The 25,000-nt window shown below is 44.3% G+C and overlaps 1 protein-coding gene across 1 annotated transcript; it reads left to right on the top strand.

Moving 5' to 3' along the window:
• The first annotated feature begins 1,995 nt into the window (after positions 1–1,995).
• On the top strand, positions 1,996–20,182 carry tent5bb (terminal nucleotidyltransferase 5Bb). The gene is made up of 2 exons (XM_017685814.2): positions 1,996–2,465; positions 18,481–20,182. The coding sequence occupies exons 1-2, from the start codon at positions 2,262–2,264 to the stop codon at positions 19,489–19,491; spliced, it is 1,215 nt and encodes a 404-aa protein (XP_017541303.2). The 5' UTR covers positions 1,996–2,261; the 3' UTR covers positions 19,492–20,182.
• Positions 20,183–25,000: the final 4,818 nt, after the last annotated feature.

Raw genomic sequence — 25,000 nt, 5'->3', positions numbered from 1 at the left:
TTACCAAAGCTTAACTTAATTCTGTCAGGGCAGCAGGTTCCCTCAGTTTTCTGAGAACTGGTTTGGGTTTACACTGAAAAAACGGCTCATATGGAAACAAGTTCATTAACCAGTTTCATCCAGTCTAAATAAATCAAATCGATTCTTTAAACCAGCGGCGTTTTTTTAGTTTACCTGCTTGCGACCATATAAACTCATTCTTAGGTCGAAGTGGCGAGTCATCGTTTACAGCGTACGACGTTTAGAGCTGCGGTCAAAATGAGCAGGTCACCACTGACACACTTGGCCCAGTTGGGTCGAGATATGATGGTTTTGGTAGAGATGAAATGGAACGATCAATCACTGCTTTTAATAAAATAAAGATAATTATGGTTTTTAGAGACACTAGGTCTAAGGTCTAAGATCAGCTAAAAGTCCCAAAAGTGCTTCATCTGTGACTCTGAACCAGTAAAATCCCCCACGTTCCCCGGCTTCTCTATGGGAATCACTGTATCACGTTAGCAACAACTTTCACTCTTTGTTCTACGGTATTTTGGAGCTTTCCTCTGTTTTATTGATGGAGCCTCTGGGTTTTTACATCAATCAGACAGTAATCAGATTTCTGCTTTACAACCAGCCAATAAACTCACAGCAGACGACGCGACGGAAACGTGACATAAAGCCTAAACTTCATGCCGCGGCTTTACCTGAACATATGAACATACATCGTCTAGAAAATGAAGAATATTTAAATCTAAATTTACATTTTGTGTTTGTTTTCAGTGCCGCTCCAACGTTGTTTTACTGTGTGTCGTGACATCCACCGTCTGATCTTACGCAGACTTAGAAACATGAAAGAGATCAGAGTAAGAGCTCACCTGAGAAATCTGATTACCGAGCCGAACTCCAGCCTCTTTAGCGCATCTCCTAATCAGATTTCTTGATGGAAGTGTGGTGTTTACATGACCATTTGAGCGATCAGGTGACTGCACAATTATTGAGTGCATGTAAACACAGTCACTGAAAAATATAATATATATATATATATATCATATATACATTCATTCCTATACGATACGTCTGTACTGGGTTATATATACTCATCATTAAAATCAGCCCAGACATCGTCTCTTTAGCATTTCTCTACTTTTATTGATCACACAGTCAATCCTATCGCTTTTATATACTCAGAAATCACTGCTGTCCAATAAAATAACATCTCAAAAAGAGCCGCTTTATAGGTGAAGGCAACAGCGTTCTTCACATTAAAGCAAAGAGGCTCTATTTCAGTCATTTTGGAGCGAATAAACTAAGATCAGCTGAGTCTGAATTAGAGTCATCAGACTGAACTGAGGAGCCTGAGCATCTTAATATCCACAAATCAGAAAGAAAGAGTTCAGTAACAGAAAGCGACTCTTCGGCCTGCAGGACTGACCCGGACTAACTCAGCTTACCTGGACTGACCTTATAATAAGTGAGCAAAGTGACCCATAAAGTGGGGCAGCTGTTGTGTTTTATGGTGTACTGGTCAGTTAATCTCACACGATGGTGTTTAAATTGGAGGTTGGAATATTAGAATAAAAATAAAAGCAGGTGTGTGTGTGTGTGTGTGTGTGTGTGTGTGTGTGTGTTTCAGTGATGATACCTTCATTGCTATTTTATTATTTATTATTTATTATATTTACATTTTTCATTTTCAGATTTTGTGTCATGGCTTATTTTTCTGTATTCATGTATAAAACCTGCCATGTAAATAAATAAAAAAAGTTTATTATTATTTTTATTAGAATTATTGTTTTATTAGAAAGATTATTTTTCATGATTTTCCTGCAAGTTCTCTCTCTCTTTCTACCGCTGCCATTGGCTGGGCTCGCTAATACATTCATATGCGTCGACCAATGAGCGCACCGCACCGTGTGACGCAGGCGAAGTGGGCGTGTGCAGCAGGGCCAGCGCTGTGACAGGCGTTCAGCCAATCAGGCTGCGTATGTTAATCCGAGCTCGTTTAAAGCGCTTTGGGCTCGCGGGGCAGGCGGAGTTGGTTGAACAGCTGGCGCGAGCGGCGTGGATTTTGGACGGTGGTTCGGTTTTGGTCGTTCTTTAAATGTTTTTAGCGATGCTTCAACTTTGTTGACGTTTCTGGGTGCCGAGTCCAGCCGAGCCGAGCCGAGCCGAGCCGAGTCCAGCCGAGCCGGGAATTGTAACCGGGGGGTCGGTCCCACTCCGAGCGTCGCTTTCCTCGCAGCCTCTTCGCTTCTTCTCCCCGGAGAACTTCGCTGGCCATGTCCTCGGCGGAGGGTTCTGGGTCTGGCTCTGGCTCTGGGTCTGGGTCTGGCTCTGGGTCTGGGTCTGACCAGAGCCGGAGGTTTTGCGTCCTGTCCTGGGAGCAGGTGCAGCGATTGGACTCCATCCTGGGCGAAAGTGTGCCCATCCACGGGCGCGGAAACTTCCCCACGCTCTCCGTCCAGCCCAGGCAGATCGTACAGGTCAGGAACCGTGGTCAGATGCCCTCAGAACAAGCCCTCAGACATGGCTCAAAGTTGGCTTACTTTTTGGCCAGCTTCTGCTTTTCTGTTTTTTGGAACTCTCCGTTCCACCTTAAATGGTGCAGCATTTACATTACAACCCTGGCGCAAGAATGTAACTTCTGCACCATTTAAGGTGGAACGGAAAGATAAAAAAAAAAACAATAAACAAACAATTGGCCATAAAAGCTGTGAAACTGCTACACCATTTAAGGTGGAACGGAAAGATGAAAAAAAAGAACCTGTCCATAAAACCTGTAAAACTACTACACCATTTAAGGTGGAACGGAAGATTGCTTGTTGACGTTCTTTATCAATGCTTACTTGATGCTCGATGCTCGACCCCCACTGTGACACCACCCCATCCTCCCATGCTGAAAAGGTTCTTCCATAGACTGACTATCACATCCTAATGGTTCTCCTAGTGTTCTTTAGCAAAGGCAATGGTCCTGTTACCATACAGAACCCTTTCATGCTTAAAGGTTTTTTCTGCTGTGATGAGATGGTTCTTCAGATTGATGGGGAACGTGTTGTGCATGTTTCCGTGTAGAACCTTTTTGAAAAATAGTTCTGTATAGCACCAAAAAGGGGTTCTGCTGTTGTTTGAAGAACCCCCTTTTTGGTGCCACATCCATCTGAGGACCTGTTTCACCATCCCAAGTCATTCAAGCATGAAAATGGTTCTATACAGACCTCATAGTTCTCAACAGAACCATTTAATTTGCTAAAGAACCCTTGAAGAACCATCTCTTTTCAGGCTGTAGGGGGACATTCTTCTCATTGTTGAAGTAGATCAGTTAGTAGAGATATAAGGTGGAGATATAAGGGAGTGCAGTCTTTTCCAGGTTTGAAGGAAAACAAAAGTTCTGTTGTTCTTGATTGGGTTCCAGCTCCTATTGCGCAATCGCTTTTCCGACTTAAACGATTTGCCGTCCGGCATCCGGAGAGACTCTCCGGCAGCTACTGTTTGTCCAGTCTCTCATAAAAGATGACATATTTGTGCAGCAGAGGGACATCGGCGTCGGAAATGTCCACGTGTGATGTTTAGATTATCGCGCAGACTGTCTCCAGTCTTCTCCAGGGCAAGTTCTGACCCCAAGCCATGCCCAAAAGTATCTGGACAGCCCTTAAAATGAGTACATTCAGCCACTTTAGCTGTAACTTCATGCCTTGCCTCACCTTGTTGCCCCGAGCAGCAACAGAACATATCACAGCATTAAATCTAGGGATGCACCGATACCACTTTCACCCTCCGATACCGACACCTGATCCTCATATCCTCAGATCCTCCACTCGATATTTATAAAATCCTACATGTTTAACATGGTTCTTCAAGGGTTCTTTAGTTAGGAAAGTAATTGCGCATGTAACCATGAACACTCAAAAAACCCTTTGAGTGATTAACGGGTTCCCTGCATCATTAAATTGTTCTTCAGACTGATGGAGAATGCGTTGTCGATGGTTCTACTTAAAACCTTTCTGAGAAGGGTTCCATATAACACCAAAAAGGGTTCCTCTATTGCTACAGGCTTGACATCATAACAATAGAAGAACCCATTTAGTTGATATGTAGAACGCTTCTCAAAAAGGCTTTATATTAGAACCATCTACACCACGTTCTCCATCAACCTGAAGAACCGTTTAATGATGCAGAGAACCCGTTAATCACTCAAAGGGTTTTTTGAGTGTTCATGGTTCCATACAGAGCCATCTTCTTTGCTAAAGAACCCTTGAAGAACCATCGTTTTTAAGAGTGTGTTGTATGCAAGCTCGACATTGTTCATGAATGTTCTATGTAGAACCGTATGGAACACGTTCTGCATCGATCTAAAGAACGATTTGACCGTGCAGAGAACAGGTTAAGCAGGGAAATGGTTATTTGAGTGTTCATGGCTTCACATAGAACCACTGGCTTTACTGAAGAACCCTTGATGAAGGATCTTCTGAGGGGAGCGTACTTTTTAAACATGTTATACTGGTATTCATGATATGTGTGTGTGTGTGTGTGTGTGTGTGTGTGTGTGTGTGTGTGTGTGTGTGTGTGTGTGTGGTGACACTGGTGACAGAATGTGCGACGCACTGCTCTGGATAATGGATCTAAAACGGGTCTTTAGTTATTATTTAATTATTGAAGTATTTCAGGTTAGAATTTAACTTAATTAAATTAAATCTAATTTAATTTAGTTTAAACACCAAAAAAAAACCCACCAAAAAAACTCTGGGTCGCTTCAGGGAACTTGGAAATCTAATCTTTGCCCTACCAACCCCCACTATCCCCACCCCCACCCCACCCCCACCAAAACCCCACCCTCCCTTCACAGTGCCCCTGCCTTCAACCTTTAACCCTTCATTGCACAGTGTTGCCTCAGGGCAACAAATCCATTTTCCACATTTCCAGAGCCGGAATGCGCCTGTAGTGATAATGAAGGGTTAATGATGAAGGGGCGGGCCTCATCGTCTGCTGGTGGGCTCTTTAATGTGTTTCTGGCTCAGTGTCGGTTGCGAGTGAGGCATTTCTTCACTGGACAGGTTCCATCAGAAAAAATAAGTTTTCATCACTGTTCATTCCACCAAACGTCTTCTAAAAGCGCAGAGCTTATAATTTTAAAATTCAGTGTCATGCAAGCAATTATTATTACACTGAGAATGTTCCTACTTATATTTTTATCCTGATTTTAACTGTCGTTTGTGGTTTTAAGGACAGATTGTTGTGCTTATCAAAGCATCACTCCATAATGGTAGTAGTTTTTCTTTGGAAATAATTGAAGTAGAATTATTATTATTATTATTATTATTATTATTATTATTATTATTTGTAGTTAGTTAGGTAGTGTAGTTGCTCAGTTTCTTTCCAGACATTTAAATAAAAAATTTATCTTGTTTGAATTGTTGCACAGATGTTGCCTCAAGACAACATATAAAAAATGGACTTGTGCATGCATAATGCTCGAAAAATAGTTTTAGATTTTTTTTATATATATATATGCATTTTATGTATTATTTAAAGATCAAGAAATGAAAGTTGCTGAGCTTCGTTCCAAATAATTTGATTAAAAACCCAGCTGTTTGTGTGATGTTCTGTATTTGTTTCTGTCGTTGACCAGATGTTGCCTCAAGGCAACAGGTTCCAAAGTGTACTCCAAAGTCCACTGTACTTTGCACGCAATATTTTAAAAAATAGTATTGATTTTAAGTCAGGCCCACTTTATGCAAGAAAAGTTACTCACCTGGTGTGCAGTAAAGGGTTAAGGTGCACCCGCTGACTGTACAGTAGAAAAGCACTGACCAATAGATCAGGACGCTCTGGTCACCATACCCAAAGCCAGGCGCTAGAGGGGTCTAAGGCCTGCCAGCGCTGGGCTGTGGAGCAGTGGAACTGTCCTCTGAAGAACCTTCGAACGTATAATCTATATTCCTTTAAACGTACAGTAGCCAAACGGGGCTTTTAACAGTGCAGTAACTTATAAAGCCCTCCCGCTGCGTATCGCGCTGCGGCTCTTCACGCGGCTCTGTTTATTTATGACCGCTCAGATTCAAGGAAGCCTATTCGCATCATTAACATCCACGAAAGATATACGGCACATTTAGTCTGGAATAAAAACAGGTTTCATAAAAGCTGCTTCAGAGACAGAAGGGCCGTTTCGGGACGCCTGCTGCAGCATCTGCATTAAACATTAGTGGATCTCCTCAGTAAGACCTTTCCTTCCTCTGTCCACTGATGGAAAACAGAAGGCTGCACGTGGAGCTCGGGGCGCTGCAGCTCCTGCGGAACGGAGGGTTCTGAGGAGCTCCAGCGCTTTCAGAGGCTGATCTGTTGAAATGCTGATCAGGGGCTGTTCAGGTCGGACGATATTGCGGAAATGCAATGTTATGGTGCTTCAGCCCGCTTTTTAATGATGATGCACGAGATAAAATAATCAATAAAAACAGACAAGAGGAGCCACATTTTAAACGTACTATTAAAAATGTGTTCTGTTCAATGTTTCACTGCATTTAATTGACCCATAAGACCCTTTAAGAGACGCTGACGACTTCGCGTACTTCTCTGTTTTGCACTTTTTTTGTTGCATATATTCTTTATGAGATTTAGCACAAACTCAGCTATTACAATGTGTGATTCAATCAATTATTAATTAGATTGTGACCCTTATTAATCCCACAAACGGGGAAATTTAACCCATCAGTGCAGTGAAACACCACATACACACTAGTGAAGACACACCACTAGGGGGCAGTGAGCACACTTGCCCGGAACGGTGGGCAGCCCTATCCACGGCGCCCAGGGAGCAGTTGGGGGTTAGGTGTCTTGCTCAAGGACACCTCAGTCATGGACTGTCGGCTCTGGGGATCGAACGGGCGACCTTCCGGTCACAGGGCCGGTTCCCTGACCTCCAGGCCACGACTGCCCCGTGTGAGAACCGAACTCTCAACCATCAGATCACAAGACTGACGCGCCACCTGCTGCCTAATGAGGCCACGCACTGTATTTATAGATTAACCCCATAAAGCTGCAGTAGCATGCAAATGAGCTTCATTTTTGTTCAGTTTTAATTGAAAATTAACCACTAAAATACAAGTTATTTGAAGTTTTAACTCTATTCTGTTTAAGTTTTGTCCTTTTTAGATAGATAGATCAAACTTTATTGATGCCGAAGGCAAATTTCTGTTTGCTGTTACAGAAGTTAGAGTTACATATGAATGAAAGAGCTACTCCACATAAAAAACGGGCATTTTTACTTTTAATTTTAGTTTTTACACAGTAACATGGAGTCTTATCAAGAGAGATCCTCTCAAGTCCGAGTCTAAATATCTAATATTTCTCATTCGGGGATGTTTGTATGAATATTATGATTTTTAAAACTTATTTCTAGATGGTTTTTAATGTTTTGGGAGATCGTTTTGGTTTCTTACAGTAAGTAAAATGATCTGCCAGTATTGTGAGATTCTGTCATTCAGAGCGTGTAGAAACCAGCTTGGCGTGAGGAAAATCTGTGCTGGATCAGCAGTTTTGGTTTCTTGCTCTTGCCAAGCTGCCCGAAGACTCTCCTACCACCACTTTCTCCTAATCAGAAACTCTTGATTGGCTGAGGCAGCTTAATTAGGACACGTCCACTTTCAAATCTCCAAACCCTGCGCTCTGATTGGCTGTAGCTCCCTGCCCAAAGCCAATCAAATGCAGCTTGTAGGCAAGTCATAAATAAAGAGCTGAGAAATGTACATTTCAATACAGATGGTTCTTAACAGCGTTCTCTAGTAAAAACTCTGGTTCTGCGTAGTAGCATCAACTCAAGAAGTTCTACGCGTGGTTCTTCGCATGGTCAAACGGTTCCTCTGATTGATGGAGAATGTGCAGTTCAGGGTTCTGTTTTGCACAAACAAGGGTTCTGTTATTGTTACAAGCTGGATGTCATAACAATAGAAGAACCCTTTTTGGTGCTGTAGAGAACCATAAACAACACATTCTGCCTCAGTCTGAGGAACCATTCGACCATGAAGTGTGTTTTGAGTGTTCATGGTTCTATGTAGACCTAGTGTCTTTATTAAAGTACCCTTGAAAACCATCTTTTTTTAAGAATGTACATCACTGTACTGTCAGAACACAACCTCCAGAAAATGCCCCTCCACTTTCAGCGTAAGTGAAAGTAAAGCGCCATTCCGGAAAGTTCCAGATGGTGTAAATGCAGATGCAGGACTTTGTTTAGTCAGCGGTGAAACGTAACGATAACGTAACGTTCACTCTGTGAACGACAAACGGTGTCAGTGAGATGTTCGTATGAAGTATTGATAGTTATGATATTAACTCTATAGTTTGCTCAGTTGTTGTAAGAAGTAGCTCCACTTGCATCGTCTCACTTCAGTTGATTAAATTGCTGCTAAAATTATGCAAATTATTTGTCAACTTTCCTCTTTTTAATAAGTCATGTTGTTGCTTTACTCCTCAGACCAGAAGCAGTAAAAGAAACTAGAAGCGAAAAGTTCAGGAATGAATTTTATGTTAGCTTGACAAAGTTGTTTTTATGGTAATGCAGGTGGTTGCTAAGGTGTTGCTAGGATGTTGTTATGGTATCCCAGGTGGTTGCTAAGGTGTTGCTAGGACATTGCTATGGTATCCCAGGTGGTTGCTAAGATGTTGCTAGGATGCTGCTATGTTATTCCAGATGGTTGCTAAGGTGTTGCTAGGACACTGCTGTGCTATTCCAGTTTGTTGCTAATGTGTTGAGAGGACATTGCTATTGTATCCCAGGTGGTTGCTAAAGTGTTTCTAGAACATTGCTATGGTATCCCAGGCGGTTGCTAAGATGTTGCTATGATGCTGCTATGTTATTCCAGATGGTTGCTAAGGTGTTGCTAGGACACTGCTATGGTATTCCAGGCGGTTGCTAAGATGTTGCTACGATGCTGCTATGTTATTCCAGATGGTTGCTAAGGTGTTGCTAGGACAGTGCTGTGGATCTCTGAGGTCTGTGTTGTGGAAATGACACCAGAAGCGAGAAGCGGAGTTTATAACTCCTCTCGCCTCACTTCAGGGATTCTGAGACGGTGTTTAAACGCGTCTGCAGTGAATTTAGGCGTTGGCGTTGGGAGAATTGGACGGTGTGAAGTTATTAAAAGTCCCGTTGGCTGTGCTGTTTGCTGAGGAGACTCGGCTCATGAGGGTTTCATTCCAGAATGAAGTGTGAGGTTCCAGCAGCAGTGCAGTCTTTGAGTCCCTGTGTTTTATTCCTAAGAGTGGAAACTAAATCTGTGCTGCTTATATTACACATTTCTAGGGTGTAGAAATCTTACTCTCAAACTGCCAGATTTAGTTTGGCCTAATATGAGCACGTTTATCCAGGCAGAATGCTTTAATGATCCTGTCGCCCAGCTATTATTGATATTTTCCCTTTACACTCCTAAATTCTCTAAATTCCCTTTGCTCCATGTTCTCTGAGCACAAATCTGAAGAAAGTTCTGATTAGAAGTTTTCATATCTAAGTCGTTTAGTCACAGGTGACTTCTGACCTCAAACGAAAGTTACATGTAATAAAACTAATCAAACGGTCACTTTTAGATGCTCACCTGACCTGAATAATCTCTTCAGACCACTCGGATCCTCTTCTGTTGCGTTTGTGCTCGTCGTACTGAGCGCAGTGGTTGGACATTAATGGGTTAAGTGAGGTTTGTGCTTGTTGTCTGTTCACTGCACGTCTCTACAGACCGTGGAGCGAAAAAAGCCCAAACATCTCTGACACCAGGAAGAGAGCTGAGAAGAGCCGAGAGCCAGATACGATCTCTTTATGTTGAGCGTGGTGGGTATATGATCTCTTCCTGATGTATGTCAGTAGAAAGGTAAGCCGAGCCTGTCGGGTGTAAAGTAATGAGTGTTCAGTTCCTCTTACTGAGTGAGGAGTCATGAAACTCTGTTCTCTGAGGTCATAAATCATCACTATACTGAGAGGCGCTGTGGCGTTCGGTGGTTTTCTGGCTCTGTTCGTGGCGCTGAAAGGCTAAAATGCTCTTTTCATTACAGTTAATTGAGTAATTCATTAAGAAATGACGTATGCACAGTGTTCAGCTGGCCCAGGCTTTGGTTTAGCAGCCAAGACGTGTTTGAAGTCCGAACTTTGCTTCTGTAGTTTAGTGTTGGAGCTACGCGGCTAATGTAGCTAACAAACACTATTAACCTAGGTAATCATAGCAACCACCCGGGATATCAGAGCAATGGCCTAGAAACATCATAACAACCACCTGGAATATCACAGTAGTGGCCTAGCAACTACATAGCAACCACTCTGGATATCATAGCAACGGCTTAGCAACATCATAACAATGGCCTAGCAACACCATAGCAACCACCTGGGATATCATAGCAATTGCCTAGCAACACCATAGCAACCACCTGGGATATCATAGCAATTGGCTAGCAACACCATAACAGCCATCTGGGATACCGAAGCAATGGCCTAGTAACACCTTAGCAACCACCTGGGAGAAATGGTGCCTAAATGGTTCTTGCCTTGTACTGTTCTAGTAGAAATACTGAATTGGTCTGAACTTTTAACCCTGTATTCAGTACTTGCACATATAGGTCATTAAAACAGCACGTCTACTGAAGGGTTCTTAAGGAAACCAAACGTTGTCCTATCAAAGCCTCAGGCTGGTGATTGTTCAAATAAATGTTTTAGAAGAATGATTGCTATTTTTATTTGTTTTGAAACACTCGTTTTTATGTTTTATTATTTTTTAAATGTTGTAGCTTCACTACTTAGACCAGAAATAATTAATGGAACTAGAAGCATAAAGTTCATTATTGAATTGTTGGAGTCAAAGATGTTGTTTTGGTATCCCAGGTGGTTGCTAATGTGTAAAATACTTAAGTATCCTTGGGTCCCACAGTGAGCTGTGAGAATGATGTCATTGCTTGCAGTTTAGACCATTGTAGACCATTTTAACGTTGATATTACCAGCATAGGAGGGAGTTTTGAAATTTTAGCATGAATTTTACAATTTGCAAGCATTTGTCCTAGAAATCATGAGCGTTTCTTAATTTTACTCGTCATATCTTTTCTTTGTTTTATATATTTTAAATTCTAAAACTTCTTTATCCTCTTGTGTTGGACTGATGGCAGACTTGACACTGTAGGGACTCAGTGTTTGTGTTTACATGCAAAGATTTTTTGCCAATCTGATTGAATACAATCCGATTACAGATTCAGACTGAGGTGTTTATTCTCACTCTACTCAACAATCTGATGAAAATCTTCATTTACAGGCTCACTACAAGTAATCAGACGCAAAATGATGTACGTGTGTAACTGTGAGAAACACTTAGTGTAGGCGTTACCATGACGACCAGCATCCCATGAGTCCAGTCAGCGTGAGATGAGCAGAAGTGAGCGGTGAGACTGAAGACAAATTTTGAGATAAAAAACATTTTTCTGCAGTTTTAACTGTAATAATCTCTACATGACTGAGATCAGAGATCTTCTCATTCAGCTCCTGATCTCATATGAAGCTTCTAGCTGACGTCACTGGTGTGACCGACTTTATTCTGAGGCCACTGTGAAAAAATAGGAACACAAATGGATTAAATTCCATATTTTAGTGGACGTTCCCTGATGGACAGTGTGTGTGGTTTGATGTTCTGTAACACGTCTCTGGTGTTTCCTTTATGATGCGGAACACCGATGAGGATCGGTCACACCAGTGACCCCTATGGAGAGATAAAGTGGACGTTACTGTAGAACGACCCAAATCATATTAATCACAGGCTGCTTACTAACTCACTAAATTATGATTAACGTTAGCACTGCTGTTGCGAGTAACATCCAAAGTCTGCAATCAGGAAGTAATAAACGAAGGAAGAAACATTTAACGAGCGGCAGGAATCCCTCAGAACCCTCCTGCCCGGCTCCCGCTGCCTTCCTTCGCTCTCTAGTGCCAGAGAAGGAGCTCGTAAGCGCTTCATTCATCCCTCCTGTTTGGCAGAGTGCAGCGCGACTGGCTGCCCAGAGCACCAGTTGGTGTCTAGGGTGCAGTGAGGTTCTGTGCTTCTGGCCGGTACCCCAGTCTGGACCCGTAAAGCACGCACTCCTCGCATCACGTGCTAAAATAAAGCGCAGGAGCAGGACCGTCCAGCTCGAGCTGGAAAACCAGACCAGAACGTGTGTCGCCAAGGCGTTGTCAGCACCAGGCGCGCCAGTGTGTTTGTGGCTTTTTTATGAGTCTCCAGAACAAGGTCGGGGGAAGTGTTCTCCCGGTTTTCCCTTTCCAGGTGTTTTGGAACCTCCGAGCCGTCAGTCTGTTTAGGGTGGAAAACTGAATGATGAGTAATTGCAGGTCTTGGTCGGTGGAATCCGGTACTGCACTGACGGTAAAAACCTGTTCACTGCTGTTTTACTCCCCCATCGTTCCTTTATATCTGACAGGGTCCGTGAGTGTTGCAGCATATATGCAGTCGGTCAGATGACAGATGTGTTTTGTTGATGGTCTTAGTGGAAATAAGTCAACACGTTCTCTACTGGCTCCCAGGCCTTGTCTGCAAATGTCAGGAAAAGGGAAATGATGTGTAAACTCCGCTGTAACGTTTGCCAAGTTTCATGTTTTATGTTAAAGGCAGTAAATAAACAGTAATCGTTCATTAAAATGTGACAAAACATGGCACATCAATCGGTTTAGATGCTCTGAATAAAACCCACATTTGTAGGTTAACAGTGGCGTATCGTGGCACGTCCCTTCGCCTGTGAGGGTTCTGCTCTAGCTATGACGTTAAATTTGTAAGAACAGAAGAACCGTTCTTGGTGTTCTGTAGAAGTCTTTTCAAAAAGTGTTTATTTTCTGTACGGGGAGGTTTGCTTTGTGGTTACTGGGGTTGTGGCTGGTGTTTCTTTAGACTCTTGAATAGCTTTTATATCTTTTTTAAAGGATACTTTAGTAAAAAAATTGGTTCTATATAGGGACCCTGAAGAACCATCGGCGTGCTTAAAGGAGTCTTTGCATGGTGAAGTGGTTTTCAGATTGGTGGACAATGTGCTGAAGATGTGCAGGCAGATATCAGAACCCAAAAACCTGCCTGCATGCTACGGTGCACATTGTTAGAACATCCTCAGACCACTGAGAGAGAAGACAACAGATTCTGCTATCAGAAAAAATCAGAAATGATGTCTGAGGAGAATCAGGAGAAACAGCCTCAGAGAAATAGGCAGGGTCAGCTACGCCGCCTCGAGTGTGTGTTCCCTTCTTTATTAAGATATTATATTATTATATTATATTATTAAAGATGACCGCAAACTAGTGCCACGACTTTTACAGTGCAGCTCTAATATTATCTTCTTATATTTCACCAAGAATATTCTTTCACTATCCTACTTCAGTGTTAGGGACCATCTCAAAATTACCGCACAACTTGCTAAACTTTCACCATCATCATTTTTTTTTATTCTATTTTAGAAGCAGTGCATTTTGTTATACTTTTTTCAAAAAGATGGTGATTTAGTGAAGGGAATGGTTTTATCTAGAACCATGAATTCTATATCAAACTATTTCATGCTTTAATGGTTCTTTCTGTGGTGAAAGGGTCTGTCTGGCCCCCAAAATGACCCTTCTGCTTTTACAGGCTTGACATCGTAATAATAGCAGAACCCTTTTTGGTGCTGTACCAAAGTAAGCTCGGTTCTGGAGGCAGATTCCATCACCAAAAATGCCGCCTGTATGTCATGGAGCACATTTTAGAACCTCCTCAGACGACAGCATGAAACAGATTCAGGTCTCTGAAAAACATGAGGAAACCATGTACAACACAAGGTTCTTTGAGTGTTCCTGGTTCTAAATAGAACCATTGTCTTTACTCCTTTTAAAGAACCCCTGAGGAATGTTTTTTAAGGCTGTAGCTGTAGTAGTGCACAAAATGAGCTTCATTAGAACGAGCCTGTTACTGTATTTGTTAATTAATGTATTTAGTAGAACTTGATAGCTGAGGGGGATGCGACTTGTTGCTTTCGCTGGCTTCTCTCCAGCGACCGTACTGACATGATCCCTCACGCTCGATGTGCTGCGGTGATACAGATTCACGGCTCGGCAGCTGATGTCTTCGGGTCTATGAGGAGAGCCTTAGTGGTGATCACCTCCTGAAAGACGTGTGGGTTTTTAAAGAGGCCTGCGGAGTATCGTGAGCTCTATCAGATTGGCTTCAGGGTGGAAATCTGTTAGCAGTACAGGCCTCATTTAAGGCAGGGCGAGTTTATTTATATAGCACGTTTCATACACAAAGGCCGTCCAGTGTGCTTTACATCATTAAAAGCAAAAGGAGCTTCAAAAGAAACGAAGACAAAGTGCTTTAGAGTGAAAAGCACAGAAAGTACAAATGGCATAAAGTGGAGTAAAAACATGAAAGAGAAGTGAAACAAAGGGCTTAAGTGTTATTAAAATGAGCTCATTAAGGGTGAAGAAGTGCAGTGAGAATGGAGCTCAGTCATAAACACATGAGAAGAGCAATGAGAAGCTGTGTCTCAGCCAGTGACTCACTTCATACGCAAATAGCGCTCAATCTAAAAGCGTCTCTTTACTAGCCGAGTGCCCGGCGCAGACCAGTGACCGTATAATGGTTACGTTCTTTCACTCCACGACTGCCTGTCTGTTTGGAAGCCTTGGGTTACCAACATAAACACGGTCCTATCTGGGGAAAGAAAACAGCCCGGAGGAATACGGCGTTCCAGTAACAGTTTGGTTGGGCATTCAGAGCCTGTAATTTCACCCGCGAAACTGATATGAGAGTCAAGCCGTCTATTGAAAGACACCCCGATCTGAAAGGCTCAGGCCTTTTACTGGAAAATGTGTAATTTTCCACGGTGAGCAGTATCCCAGCAGCCCTTGTGCCTGTCTGTAACTCAATAATCACTGAGATAAGTTGCTCTGAGCTTTCACCCGTATCTGCGCTGCTGAAACAGTCGCATGGCATTTAGCCTCCGAGGGGGACGCGCTGCCAGGAGGCTTGTGTAACTGTGCTGACAAATAGGCCACCAGGCTGCTGGAGGGGGGGGTGAACAATGGGAGGCAGGAAAGCAGCCTCAACTCATGAATGAATGAAAGAGAGAGTTGGGGGGGCTTGCTGTGCTTGCAGAGTCTCTTACAACACTAACAAGACCCAGTGTGGCCTACAGGAGGCCGACACAGTCACAGATACTGACCACTCGTCTTCCTGGGGCTGTATTACTGTACTGAATTCAGTTCAGTAGCTATTCCAGAATATCAGCTCCTCCCTTCAGAACCTCATTGACTCCAGATCAGGAAACAGCCCCACACAAACATCCTAACTAGACTAAACCTCCTAAATCCTGTCCTAACTTTAGGATGAACCCCGGCTTTCACTGGGAGATGTTTTTCTCTTCTAACTCTGCGTTTTAAACATCTCAGACGCTGCCGACTGGAACTCCACCGCCCCTCTGACCACCTTCCTGTGTTAATGTAGGTGATGGAGTATTACAGTGATGGTGGTGAATAATGAGGATGGAGGCTTCTCTACTCTTCAAAGCAGAAAATCTCAGTCTAGAAAGTCTAGAAACGCTGCAGCAATGCTTTCGACTTAATTATGCTGTCATTTTGGCCCGAGTGTCCCTTGACACTCATCTTCCTCTGACTTTATTGGGGGGAAATCTGCCTAGAGCTGGCTGAGATGACCGTATATTATGGTTATGGTGATAAACTCCATTGCGTTACTCTTTTCTGAGTGTTTGATGGGCTTGAGCAGCACTTCTAAAGCACTGAACAACTGCATGGCTCATTCAGACCAATTACAGAGTGTGTTAACAGCAGCAGCAGCCAGAGCCAGTGTACAGTAACAGCATAGCCTGCATAATGATAAATGGCCTGTAATGGATTGGGTGGTAGCCCAATATTTGATCAATTTATTCATTTGACCTTTTTTCCTTTCCATTTTTACTTCATTATGTATGAGGTGTAAACAGAGCCATTCAGAGGGTTTGGTGTGAAACGGTTCAGACGTCTTTACAGTGGTGGTGATGGGAACCAGGCGTCGCCATGACTACAACACAGATATAGACACTTTACTTACCATCCAGAACCACCAGAGAACCTACACGAGTCTTCTGAGCTTATATGGAATGTTGATGATGGAAAACAGTGGAAAATCTGGAATAATGAGTTTTCTTTGGGGACTATTTTGCCGCACAGCGCCCTGCATGTCTCCCTCCACCATGAATGGAGCTGAAGTTCTCTAAACTCTCATAAAACAGTGTCTCAGTCATCAGGCAGTGAATTCAGAACCAGTTCATGTAGGAACTTTCTGTAGGAGCTTTTAGAGGGACGTCTGGTTCCCATCACCACCACTGTGAGGAGCTTTTAGAGGGACGTCTGGTTCCCATCACCACCACTGGGAGGAGCTTTTAGAGGGACGTCTGGTTCCCATCACCACCACTGGGAACGGTTCTGACTCGGTGAAAACTAGCTTGGCCACGAACTTCATAAAAAGCTGAATAGTTCAAATGTTAAAATGCCTTTCTTGTCTATTTTGTCCGGCTCAGTCTAACAGAGTGTGCGATCTGTCAGTCGGCGTCCGTGTGCTTGTTTGATTGTGCTGACAGACGTCTTCACAGCCTGGTGCGTCACAGGCAGAGGAACCTGTTCAGAGTGAGGGCTTCGGGCTTTTTTTGATCATTTCCTTTTGTAGAAGATTACAGAGAGCTCAAAAACCTTTTGACTGTTTATCAACATGACATTCCACTTAGAGAGTGTTGCAAATGCGGTGCAGTGCTAGAAGAATGAAGAAGAGCAGTGAATCTCTGACAGAGACCAGCAGAGTATCAGTGTAGCATCATATCAGGCTGCATATTTCACTGAACACTGAACCTGGGTTTGAAAGTTCAGCAAAGTTCAGAGTGAACCAGGTCTGTGGCGCTCACTCAGAGTGAGAGAGAGAGAGTGAGAGAGAGAGAGTGAGAGAGAGAGTGAGAGAGAGAGTGAGAGAGAGAGTGAGAGAGAGAGAGTGAGAGAGATGCAGAAAGTGAGAGTGAGAGAGAGAGTGAGAGACTGAGAGAGACACTGAGAGAGAGAGTGAGAGAGAGACACTGAGAGAGAGAGAGAGAGTGAGAGAGAGAGTGAGAGAGACACTGTGAGAGAGAGAGAGAGTGAGAGACTGAGAGAGAGAGAGAGTGAGAGAGAGACACTGAGAGAGAGAGAGAGAGTGAGAGAGAGAGTGAGAGACTGAGAGAGACACTGAGAGAGAGAGTGAGAGAGAGACACTGAGAGAGAGAGAGAGAGTGAGAGAGACACTGTGAGAGAGAGAGAGAGTGAGAGACTGAGAGAGAGAGAGAGTGAGAGAGAGACACTGAGAGAGACACTGAGAGAGAGAGTGAGAGAGACACTGAGAGAGACACTGAGAGAGACACTGAGAGAGACACTGAGAGAGACACTGAGAAAGAGTGAGAGAGAGACACTGTGAGAGAGACACTGTGAGAGAGAGAGTGAGAGAGAGAGAGTGAGAGAGAGAGAGTGAGAGAGAGAGAGTGAGAGAGAGAGAGAGAGTGAGAGAGAGAGTGAGAGAGAGAGTGAGAGTGAGAGTGAGAGTGAGAGAGAGAGTGAGAGAGACACTGTGAGAGAGAGAGTGAGAGAGAGAGTGAGAGTGAGAGTGAGAGAGCTGCCAGGAGCACCTAAACAAAGACAAGCAGTGACTTGTCGTTTTCCCGGGATAATCCGCGTGCTTTCAGAGAACCGAACCCTCCCGATGTAAAGGGATACGGCCGAGTCTCTCTCCTGTCTCAAATGGCACTTTGTGGAATAGAGACTGAATTCTGCCTCAGCGCCTCACAGAGAGAAGTGGAAAGATCGTTCGGTCCTATTCCGTCCCTCTCTGTCCGCAGGAGACGTGTAACGATACCTGCCTCATTGAAACCTTCACCCCTGACCTGCTGGACTGAGGGCGGGTGTGTCTATCTGTGGTGGGACACTGAGGTCTGAGATGTTCCTAGATGTTCTGGGGCTGTTGATCTGTGTTTGTCTGAGGTTTGGTGCTAACAGTTGAGCAGAAGATCCGCCGCGTCACTCTGTTTTGTTTTTGTTTTATATGAAGTTTAATGAAACTTGTTGCAGCTGTTGCGACTGAATTGCAAGAGCTGCAGTTTGAATGTCCTGCATTATTAAGCGTTACGTTTGTGTGGATGTGCTGGACTTCCTGGACAAAAACCCCTAAGATCACTTGTGTAAATGATTTTAAGTGCTGAAATGTGAAGCTGCAAATAAAAAACAGCCTAGGTGGTGAAAGTTACTCTTAGGGTGTGAATCTGAATTTACAGTTATTTAAATTTTGCACTTTCCACTTAAGAGAGATTTTACGTAGCTCAGGTCACTTAAGATGTTTTATTTTACGTGACCTCTGGTTCTTTGTAGAAGAGCATTGCATGTAAATTGAAATTTCATGTCTTTTGAGTTCAGTTTGGCAGTTTTAGCCTAAATGTAAAACCACCCTCTCCTCTCTCCTTTTCAGGTGGTCAGGGCTCGGCTGGAGGAGAGGGGCGTGGTGGTCCGTGATGTGAAGCTCAATGGTTCAGCGGCGAGCCACGTTCTCCACCAGGACACGGGCCTGGGCTACAAGGACCTGGACCTGATCTTCGGCTTGAGCCTGACCGACGACAAGACGTTCCGTCTGGTGAAGGACGTGGTGCTGGACAGCCTGCTGGACTTCCTGCCGGCAGGCGTTAGCCGTGAGCGCATGGGCGCCCTCACGCTGAAGGAGGCGTACGTGCAGAAGCTGGTGAAGGTGTGCAACGACACGGACCGCTGGAGCCTCATCTCGCTGTCTAACAACACGGGCAAGAACGTGGAGCTGAAGTTCGTGGACTCGCTGCGGCGGCAGTTCGAGTTCAGCGTGGACTCCTTCCAGATCGGCCTGGACTCGCTGTTGCTGTTCGACCGCTGCTCCGAGACACCCATGTCCGAGAGCTTCCACCCCAGCGTGCTGGGCGAGAGCATGTACGGCGACTTCGAGGAGGCGCTGGGCCACCTGCGCTCCAAGACCATCGCCACACGCAGCCCCGAGGAGATCCGCGGTGGCGGTCTACTCAAGTACTGCCACCTGCTGGTGCGGGGCTTCCGGCCCGCCTCGGAGGCGCAAATGAAGATGCTGCAGCGCTACATGTGCTCACGCTTCTTCATCGACTTCCCGGATATCGGCGAGCAGCAGAGGAAGCTGGAGGCCTACCTGCAGAACCACTTCAACGGCATGGAGCACAAGCGTTACGAATGCCTGGTGACGCTGCGGCGTGTGGTGGATGAGAGCACCGTGTGCCTGATGGGCCACGAGCGGCGGCAGACGCTGGCGCTCATCTCCGCGCTGGCCCTGCGCACCCTGGCCGAGCAGAACGCCATCCCCGCCCTCGCCAACGTCACCTGCTACTACCAGCCAGCGCCGTATGTGCGCGATGTCAACTTCAGCAACTACTACGTGGCACGAGTGCACTCGCCCGTACCCTACCGGACGTGGCTGCCCTGCAGCTGAGCGACGGGAGGACACCACAGCGTCCTGATTGGGTTTTTGCTTTTTTTGGTTCTCAGCTTGTTTAAGGGCAGGACAACGGGCCTTTCCGCAGCAGCCGGTCGGGAGGAGAAGACGAAAGACGTTTAAATGCATCTGTTTTTGCCAAACGTCCCCATTTTTCCCCTCACTAAGTTATAATGAGCTCTGCTGTACTGTAAAACTGGTTCGAGCCGTTCTGTGTTGTTTCCTTGAACATTCCTCTCAGACTTTGAAGACGTTGCTGAGCGTGCTAAAGATAGAGGGAGGGCACTTCTCTAGTGTTCTTCTTCACGTGTACTCCATTTGTATTTGACACGAAATGTTTGTAACTTATAAGACGCGCCTCGTTCTTTACGGAGAAAAACGAAATCTAAACAACTGGATTCCAGCCTTGTGCCGAAAGCTGTGTTCAGTTCTGTCTGTGGTTTCCAGATTTCCTTCCTCTTATTTGAACTTCTGAGGACCAAAGATTTTTAGTTGAGTGGAATGTTTGTTACTTCTGTGACTCCCAAGTGCCTGAAAACCGACCACCAACAGAAAAGTGTGTAAATGAAAAATAAGGTGGAACCTTCGTCCTTTGGGCTACTGTACAGTGTGTTTTTTATGTTTCAGGGTCAGGGCCTTTCCTCTTCACATCTTCTAAAAAGACATTAAAAGGTTGAAAATGATTCCAGATCTCGTTTTCTTGTTTTTCTTGTTCGTTCATTATCAAGCAAACTTTTGATTAGCAAATATCAGAAATCAGTTGCAGACACAATTGGAGATAAATCACTTACTTCTACTAAATTCTGCTCAGGTTCATTTTTTGCTTCTGATATTTTTCTTTTGGCACCTTTGAACAGGGGGTGGGTCTTACAAGAGGACGCTCACCTGCACTCTCGATTGGTCAACAGATTTGGAGTGACAGGTGCCTGAAATATCTAAGCAACCATTTAGCAATACCATAGCAACCACCTAAAGTACTGTAGCAATCATGTAGTAACACCTTAGCAATGATCTAACAACCACCTAAAATATCCTATCAACTTTGCAGCAACATCCTAGCAACACCTTAACCATCTAGCACAACCCAAGCAATACCATAGCAACCACCTAAAGTGCCAAGGCAACCATCTAGCACAACCCAAGCAATACCATAGCAACCACCTAAAGTGCCATGGCAACCATCTAGCACAACCCAGCCATGGTTTGAGTTCCACTCTGCTAGTTCTATAATTCTGGTTGTTTCTTGGTAAGACGTTTGATGGATGTTCTCCTGAATGCTGAGTTTATTCTGAACTTCATTTTAAACGGTGTGCGGGTTTCTGTGTGCAGCTGCGTAACTCAGTGATCCCCACAGCTCCGCTAAACGGACACGAACAGTGACGTCATCATTACATTCATCTTATTCCTGTGACTGAAATAAAGAGTTTGGCATTGTTGACAATAGTGATTCCAAACTTTAGAGCAGCAGCGATGAAGGCTGATTCACCCCAACATGACCTTTCATCACCCCACCTCTCTCTCTCTCTCTCTCTCTCTCTCTCTCTCTCTCTCTCTCTCTCTCTCTCTCTCTCTCTCTCTCTCTCTCTCTCTCTCTCTCTCTCTCTCTCTCTCTCTCTCTCTCTCTCTCTCTCTGGCCCAGCACATTGAAATGACAGACAGACCCCATCTCGTCTGTAACCGTGGGAGATGGTCCAGCTGGTCCACAGAGGACTGTTTTCTAGCTGAATGTGCGTCTGATTTAGAGATTCTCCTGGTCTGAGTCTGAGTCTGTCTGGTGAGCTGAGAGCTCCATTCGTCACTGTCAAATCAAACGTAACGTCTCGCTGCGTCTGTCTTTTACATCACGTGAAGCTTTTATGATGAAAGGACCAGTTTAAACGCTCCAAATTGACCTGCAGCAGAATCTTGTTACCTTTACATACATTAAAAGTTCAATATTTTTCATTCTCCTATAGAAAAAATAGTTTTTAGTTGCTGTCACAGCTTCTCTAATCTCCATAGTAAAGCACTGACCAATAGACTGAGACGCTCTGGTGCAGCTGCGCATGAGCTTAAGGTCTGCATGTCCAGTGCCAGACGTGGGCTAGAGGGGTATAAAGCCCCCAGCATTGGGCTGTGGAGCAGTGGAGCTGGGTTCTCTGGAGTGATGGAGCTCCATCCAGTACCTTTGGGATGAGTTAGAGTGATCTTGAACTGACCATCCAACATCAGTACCTGACCTCACTAAGTTCTGAGCTTATATGGAATGTTGATGATGGAAAATAGTGGAAAATCTGGAATAATGAGTTTTCTTTGGGGACTATTTTTCTGCACAGCGCTCTGCATGTCTCCCTCCACCATGAATGGGGTTGAAGATCAAAATCTTTTTGAAACTATCGTAAAACAACAGCTGTGTTTATATTTCCAATCTTATTGAATTCATTATGATTAGAGATTCAGACTGAGGTGTTTATTCTCACTCTATAAAACAATCTGATGGAAAATCTTTGTTTACACGCTCACTACAAATAATCTGATACAAATTGATGCGCATGCATAGAGAAACACTTATTGTAGGCGTTACCATGACAACCAGCATCACGTGAGGTCCAGTCAGAGTGAGATGAGCAGCAGTGAGCAGTGATTGTGTTTTTAACTGCTTTAAAATGACGTCAGACTCAGGAAAACGTCCTTCACACGTCCTTATTAAAGAAGGCCGAGAGGAAGACGTCGTGCTCTGAGACACATAAGCTGGACGTCCGTCCCGCCGCCGTCTTTTAAAGATCAGAGCATGAACTTCGTCTCCTCTGCAGACCAGTTTCTGCTCCGCCGTGTTGAACGGTATAAACTCTCACTGTGACGCGACGCTCATGCAGAACGGACTGAAGCTTTCCGATAGGGAATGTAATCGGATACAGACGTTTACACGGATATTATTCTTCTATTTAACAGGTTATTTACAGGATTACCCACCTCGATCAATCAGATAGAAGTTTGGAAAGTGTTTCCATGGATGTATTCTATTCCGATTGAGCTATTAATTAGATTAACGGATTGTCAGGCTTCATGTGAAGGGGCTGCTGTGTCAGACGTGTTTGGTTTTGTAATTCATTTTTTATTTCCCATATAAAGAACACAAACAAACAAACAGCCTCCCCTCCAATTTAGACCTGACCCACTCACACATGATTTACTCTGTATACATGCACTCAATAATCCGATCATAATCGGATTTCTGCAGTTATCTGATTATTCAAATGGTCATGCAAACACCACACTGTGATCTAGAAATCTGAAAAAGAGGCTGGATTTTAGCTCAGTAATCAGATTTCTCAGCGCTGTGGACTCTCACTCTGATTTTTATCGGATTTCTCAGTGGACGTCGCAGGACGCAGCTTCTTTGTCTTCTACATGACGTTGGTTCATATTTTCAGGCGAAGTGGCGCGATGTTTAAAAATAAGCCACGGTATGAAGTTTGAGTTGTGAGTTACGTTTACATCACGTCTTCTTCCGTGAGTTTATTGCCTGCTTGTACAGCAGAAATCTGATTACTGTCTGACTCTGAATGAGTTTGTTTACAACTTAAGGCTTAATTCTGCAGAAATGTTGACTCCATGATGTCCTTAATTTCCGAAGAAATCGACATCCTTTTAGGCCTACAGAGTTCCGCTGAGCTGCTTCTTGAGTAGTTTGGCCAAAGCGGAGCAGCTGTTTGGAGGCAAACGGTTCCGCATGACTTGGGCACACCCTCCAAATCTCCACATTGTTTTTTCTTCATGGTTGGGATGTGGGCCGTCATCCAGATCCCTTTTTCACGGTGCTCCTGGGCTTCTGCTGCTGGGAAGTGAGTGGAGAATAACATCTCCTCTCACTGTATGGGCTTTAAGTGGATTGTGTAAGCGGCTCTGGATGTCTGAAAGCTTCATTTGTCTGCTGTAGACAGACGGATTCCAAACGCTCGGTCTGAGCTGCAGCAGCGAACGCCTGGCTCTGCTCTGGGCTCAGCCGTCTGGGCCGACTGTCATAGATGTCGAAGGGAAAATGTGAAGCTTTCCCACTGGAGTTAAAACAAAACAAACCAGTGCGGCCTCCGGGCAGACGATGCCTCATCCCTTAGACAAACGGGAGATTTCTTGACGACTTGCTAATTGCAATATGGAATTGCAATTAATGAGGGACAGTGAAACCAGCAGGGCTAATCACGCGTCGCCGCAGACCGAGTGTGACGGGCAGATTTCCCCTGACGCTAATGTGAGAGGCCTCACAAGCAGAGCGAGAGAAGCTTTCTGTCAGTTACGTGTCGAGATCAGACGGACATGAACGTCACTCTTTATCTCCAATGCTAAAGCAAAGAAAACGGCACGTCGCTTGGATCCTTCCATCATAAATCACAGGCCTGTTTTCATGTGGGAATGTGGATGGTAAGGTAAACAGTAGCCATCCAGCATGTGGAAACTACACAAGGAGAACCCAATGCTCCTCCTGGGAGGCGGACTCGAATGGAAAGCCATATGCTGTGCTGAGTGGAATTGTTTCCATGCACTCGGCTGCTGTCTGTGAGCTCCGAGACGTGGAACGCTCAGAAGTACGCGCTGATCACGGAAACCCACACGGCAGAATCAGGAGCACCGCGCCGAGCGCTGATATAGGAACAGAAAGGCGGTAAATGATTTCACACACCGTGAAAAATGCCGTCTTAGCCAGTAAAAACATCTTACATGCAGCCAGAATGTCAGATTTCTTATTATGAGACTGTTGTAAGAATATTTTAGAGTAATTTGACCTATAAATTCATATAGCAGTATAATAAAGTGTCTGAATAATTTGAGGAACAATGCAAATCTTTTTTTCTTATCATTTCAGGAAATCATAGTTGAAAAGAGGAAACCTATCTGTCCACGGAATGACACTGTCATAAGATAAAATGACTCAAATCAAGAACTACCTTAAAATATTCCTACAGGAGTTTAAAATAAGAAATATTAGCTATACTAAAATACCTATGTACTATGAATATGTAACCTAATACTTCAATAATATAAAAAATAACAACAAAAGACTGGGAAAGTTGAGGAATGCTGTAAAAACACCTGTTTGGAACATTCCACAGGTGAACAGGTTAATTGGAAACAGGTGAGTGTCATGATTGGGTATAAAGGGAGCATCCCTGAAAGGCTCAGTCGTTCACAAGCAAGGACGGGCGAGGTTCACCACTTAGTGAACAACTGCGTGAGCAAATAGTCCAACAGTTTAAGAACAACGTTTCTCAACGTGCAACTGCAGGAATTTAGGGATTTCATCATCTACAGTCCATAATATCATCAGAAGATTCAGAGAATCTGGAGAAATCTCTGCAGGTAAGCAGCAAGGCAGGAAACCAACACTGAATGCCCGTGACCTTCGACCCCTCAGGCGGCACTGCATTAAAAACCCACATCATTCTGTAACGGATATTCCCACATGGGCTCAGGAACACTTCGGAAAACCACTGTCAGTGAACTCAGTTCGTCGCTCCATCTACAAGTG

Source organism: Pygocentrus nattereri, chromosome 1 (genome assembly GCF_015220715.1).
Source record: "Pygocentrus nattereri isolate fPygNat1 chromosome 1, fPygNat1.pri, whole genome shotgun sequence".
Lineage (NCBI taxonomy): Eukaryota > Metazoa > Chordata > Actinopteri > Characiformes > Serrasalmidae > Pygocentrus > Pygocentrus nattereri.
This window is presented reverse-complemented; position numbering and strand designations above follow the sequence as displayed.

Bases quoted from the DNA above. Each gene is read 5' to 3' on its own strand.
- tent5bb (XM_017685814.2), top strand. From the start codon at position 2,262: ATGTCCTCGGCGGAGGGTTCTGGGTCTGGCTCTGGCTCTGGGTCTGGG. The intron at 2,466-18,480 runs GTCAGGAACCGT...TCTCCTTTTCAG, and splicing joins AGCCCAGGCAGATCGTACAG to GTGGTCAGGGCTCGGCTGGA.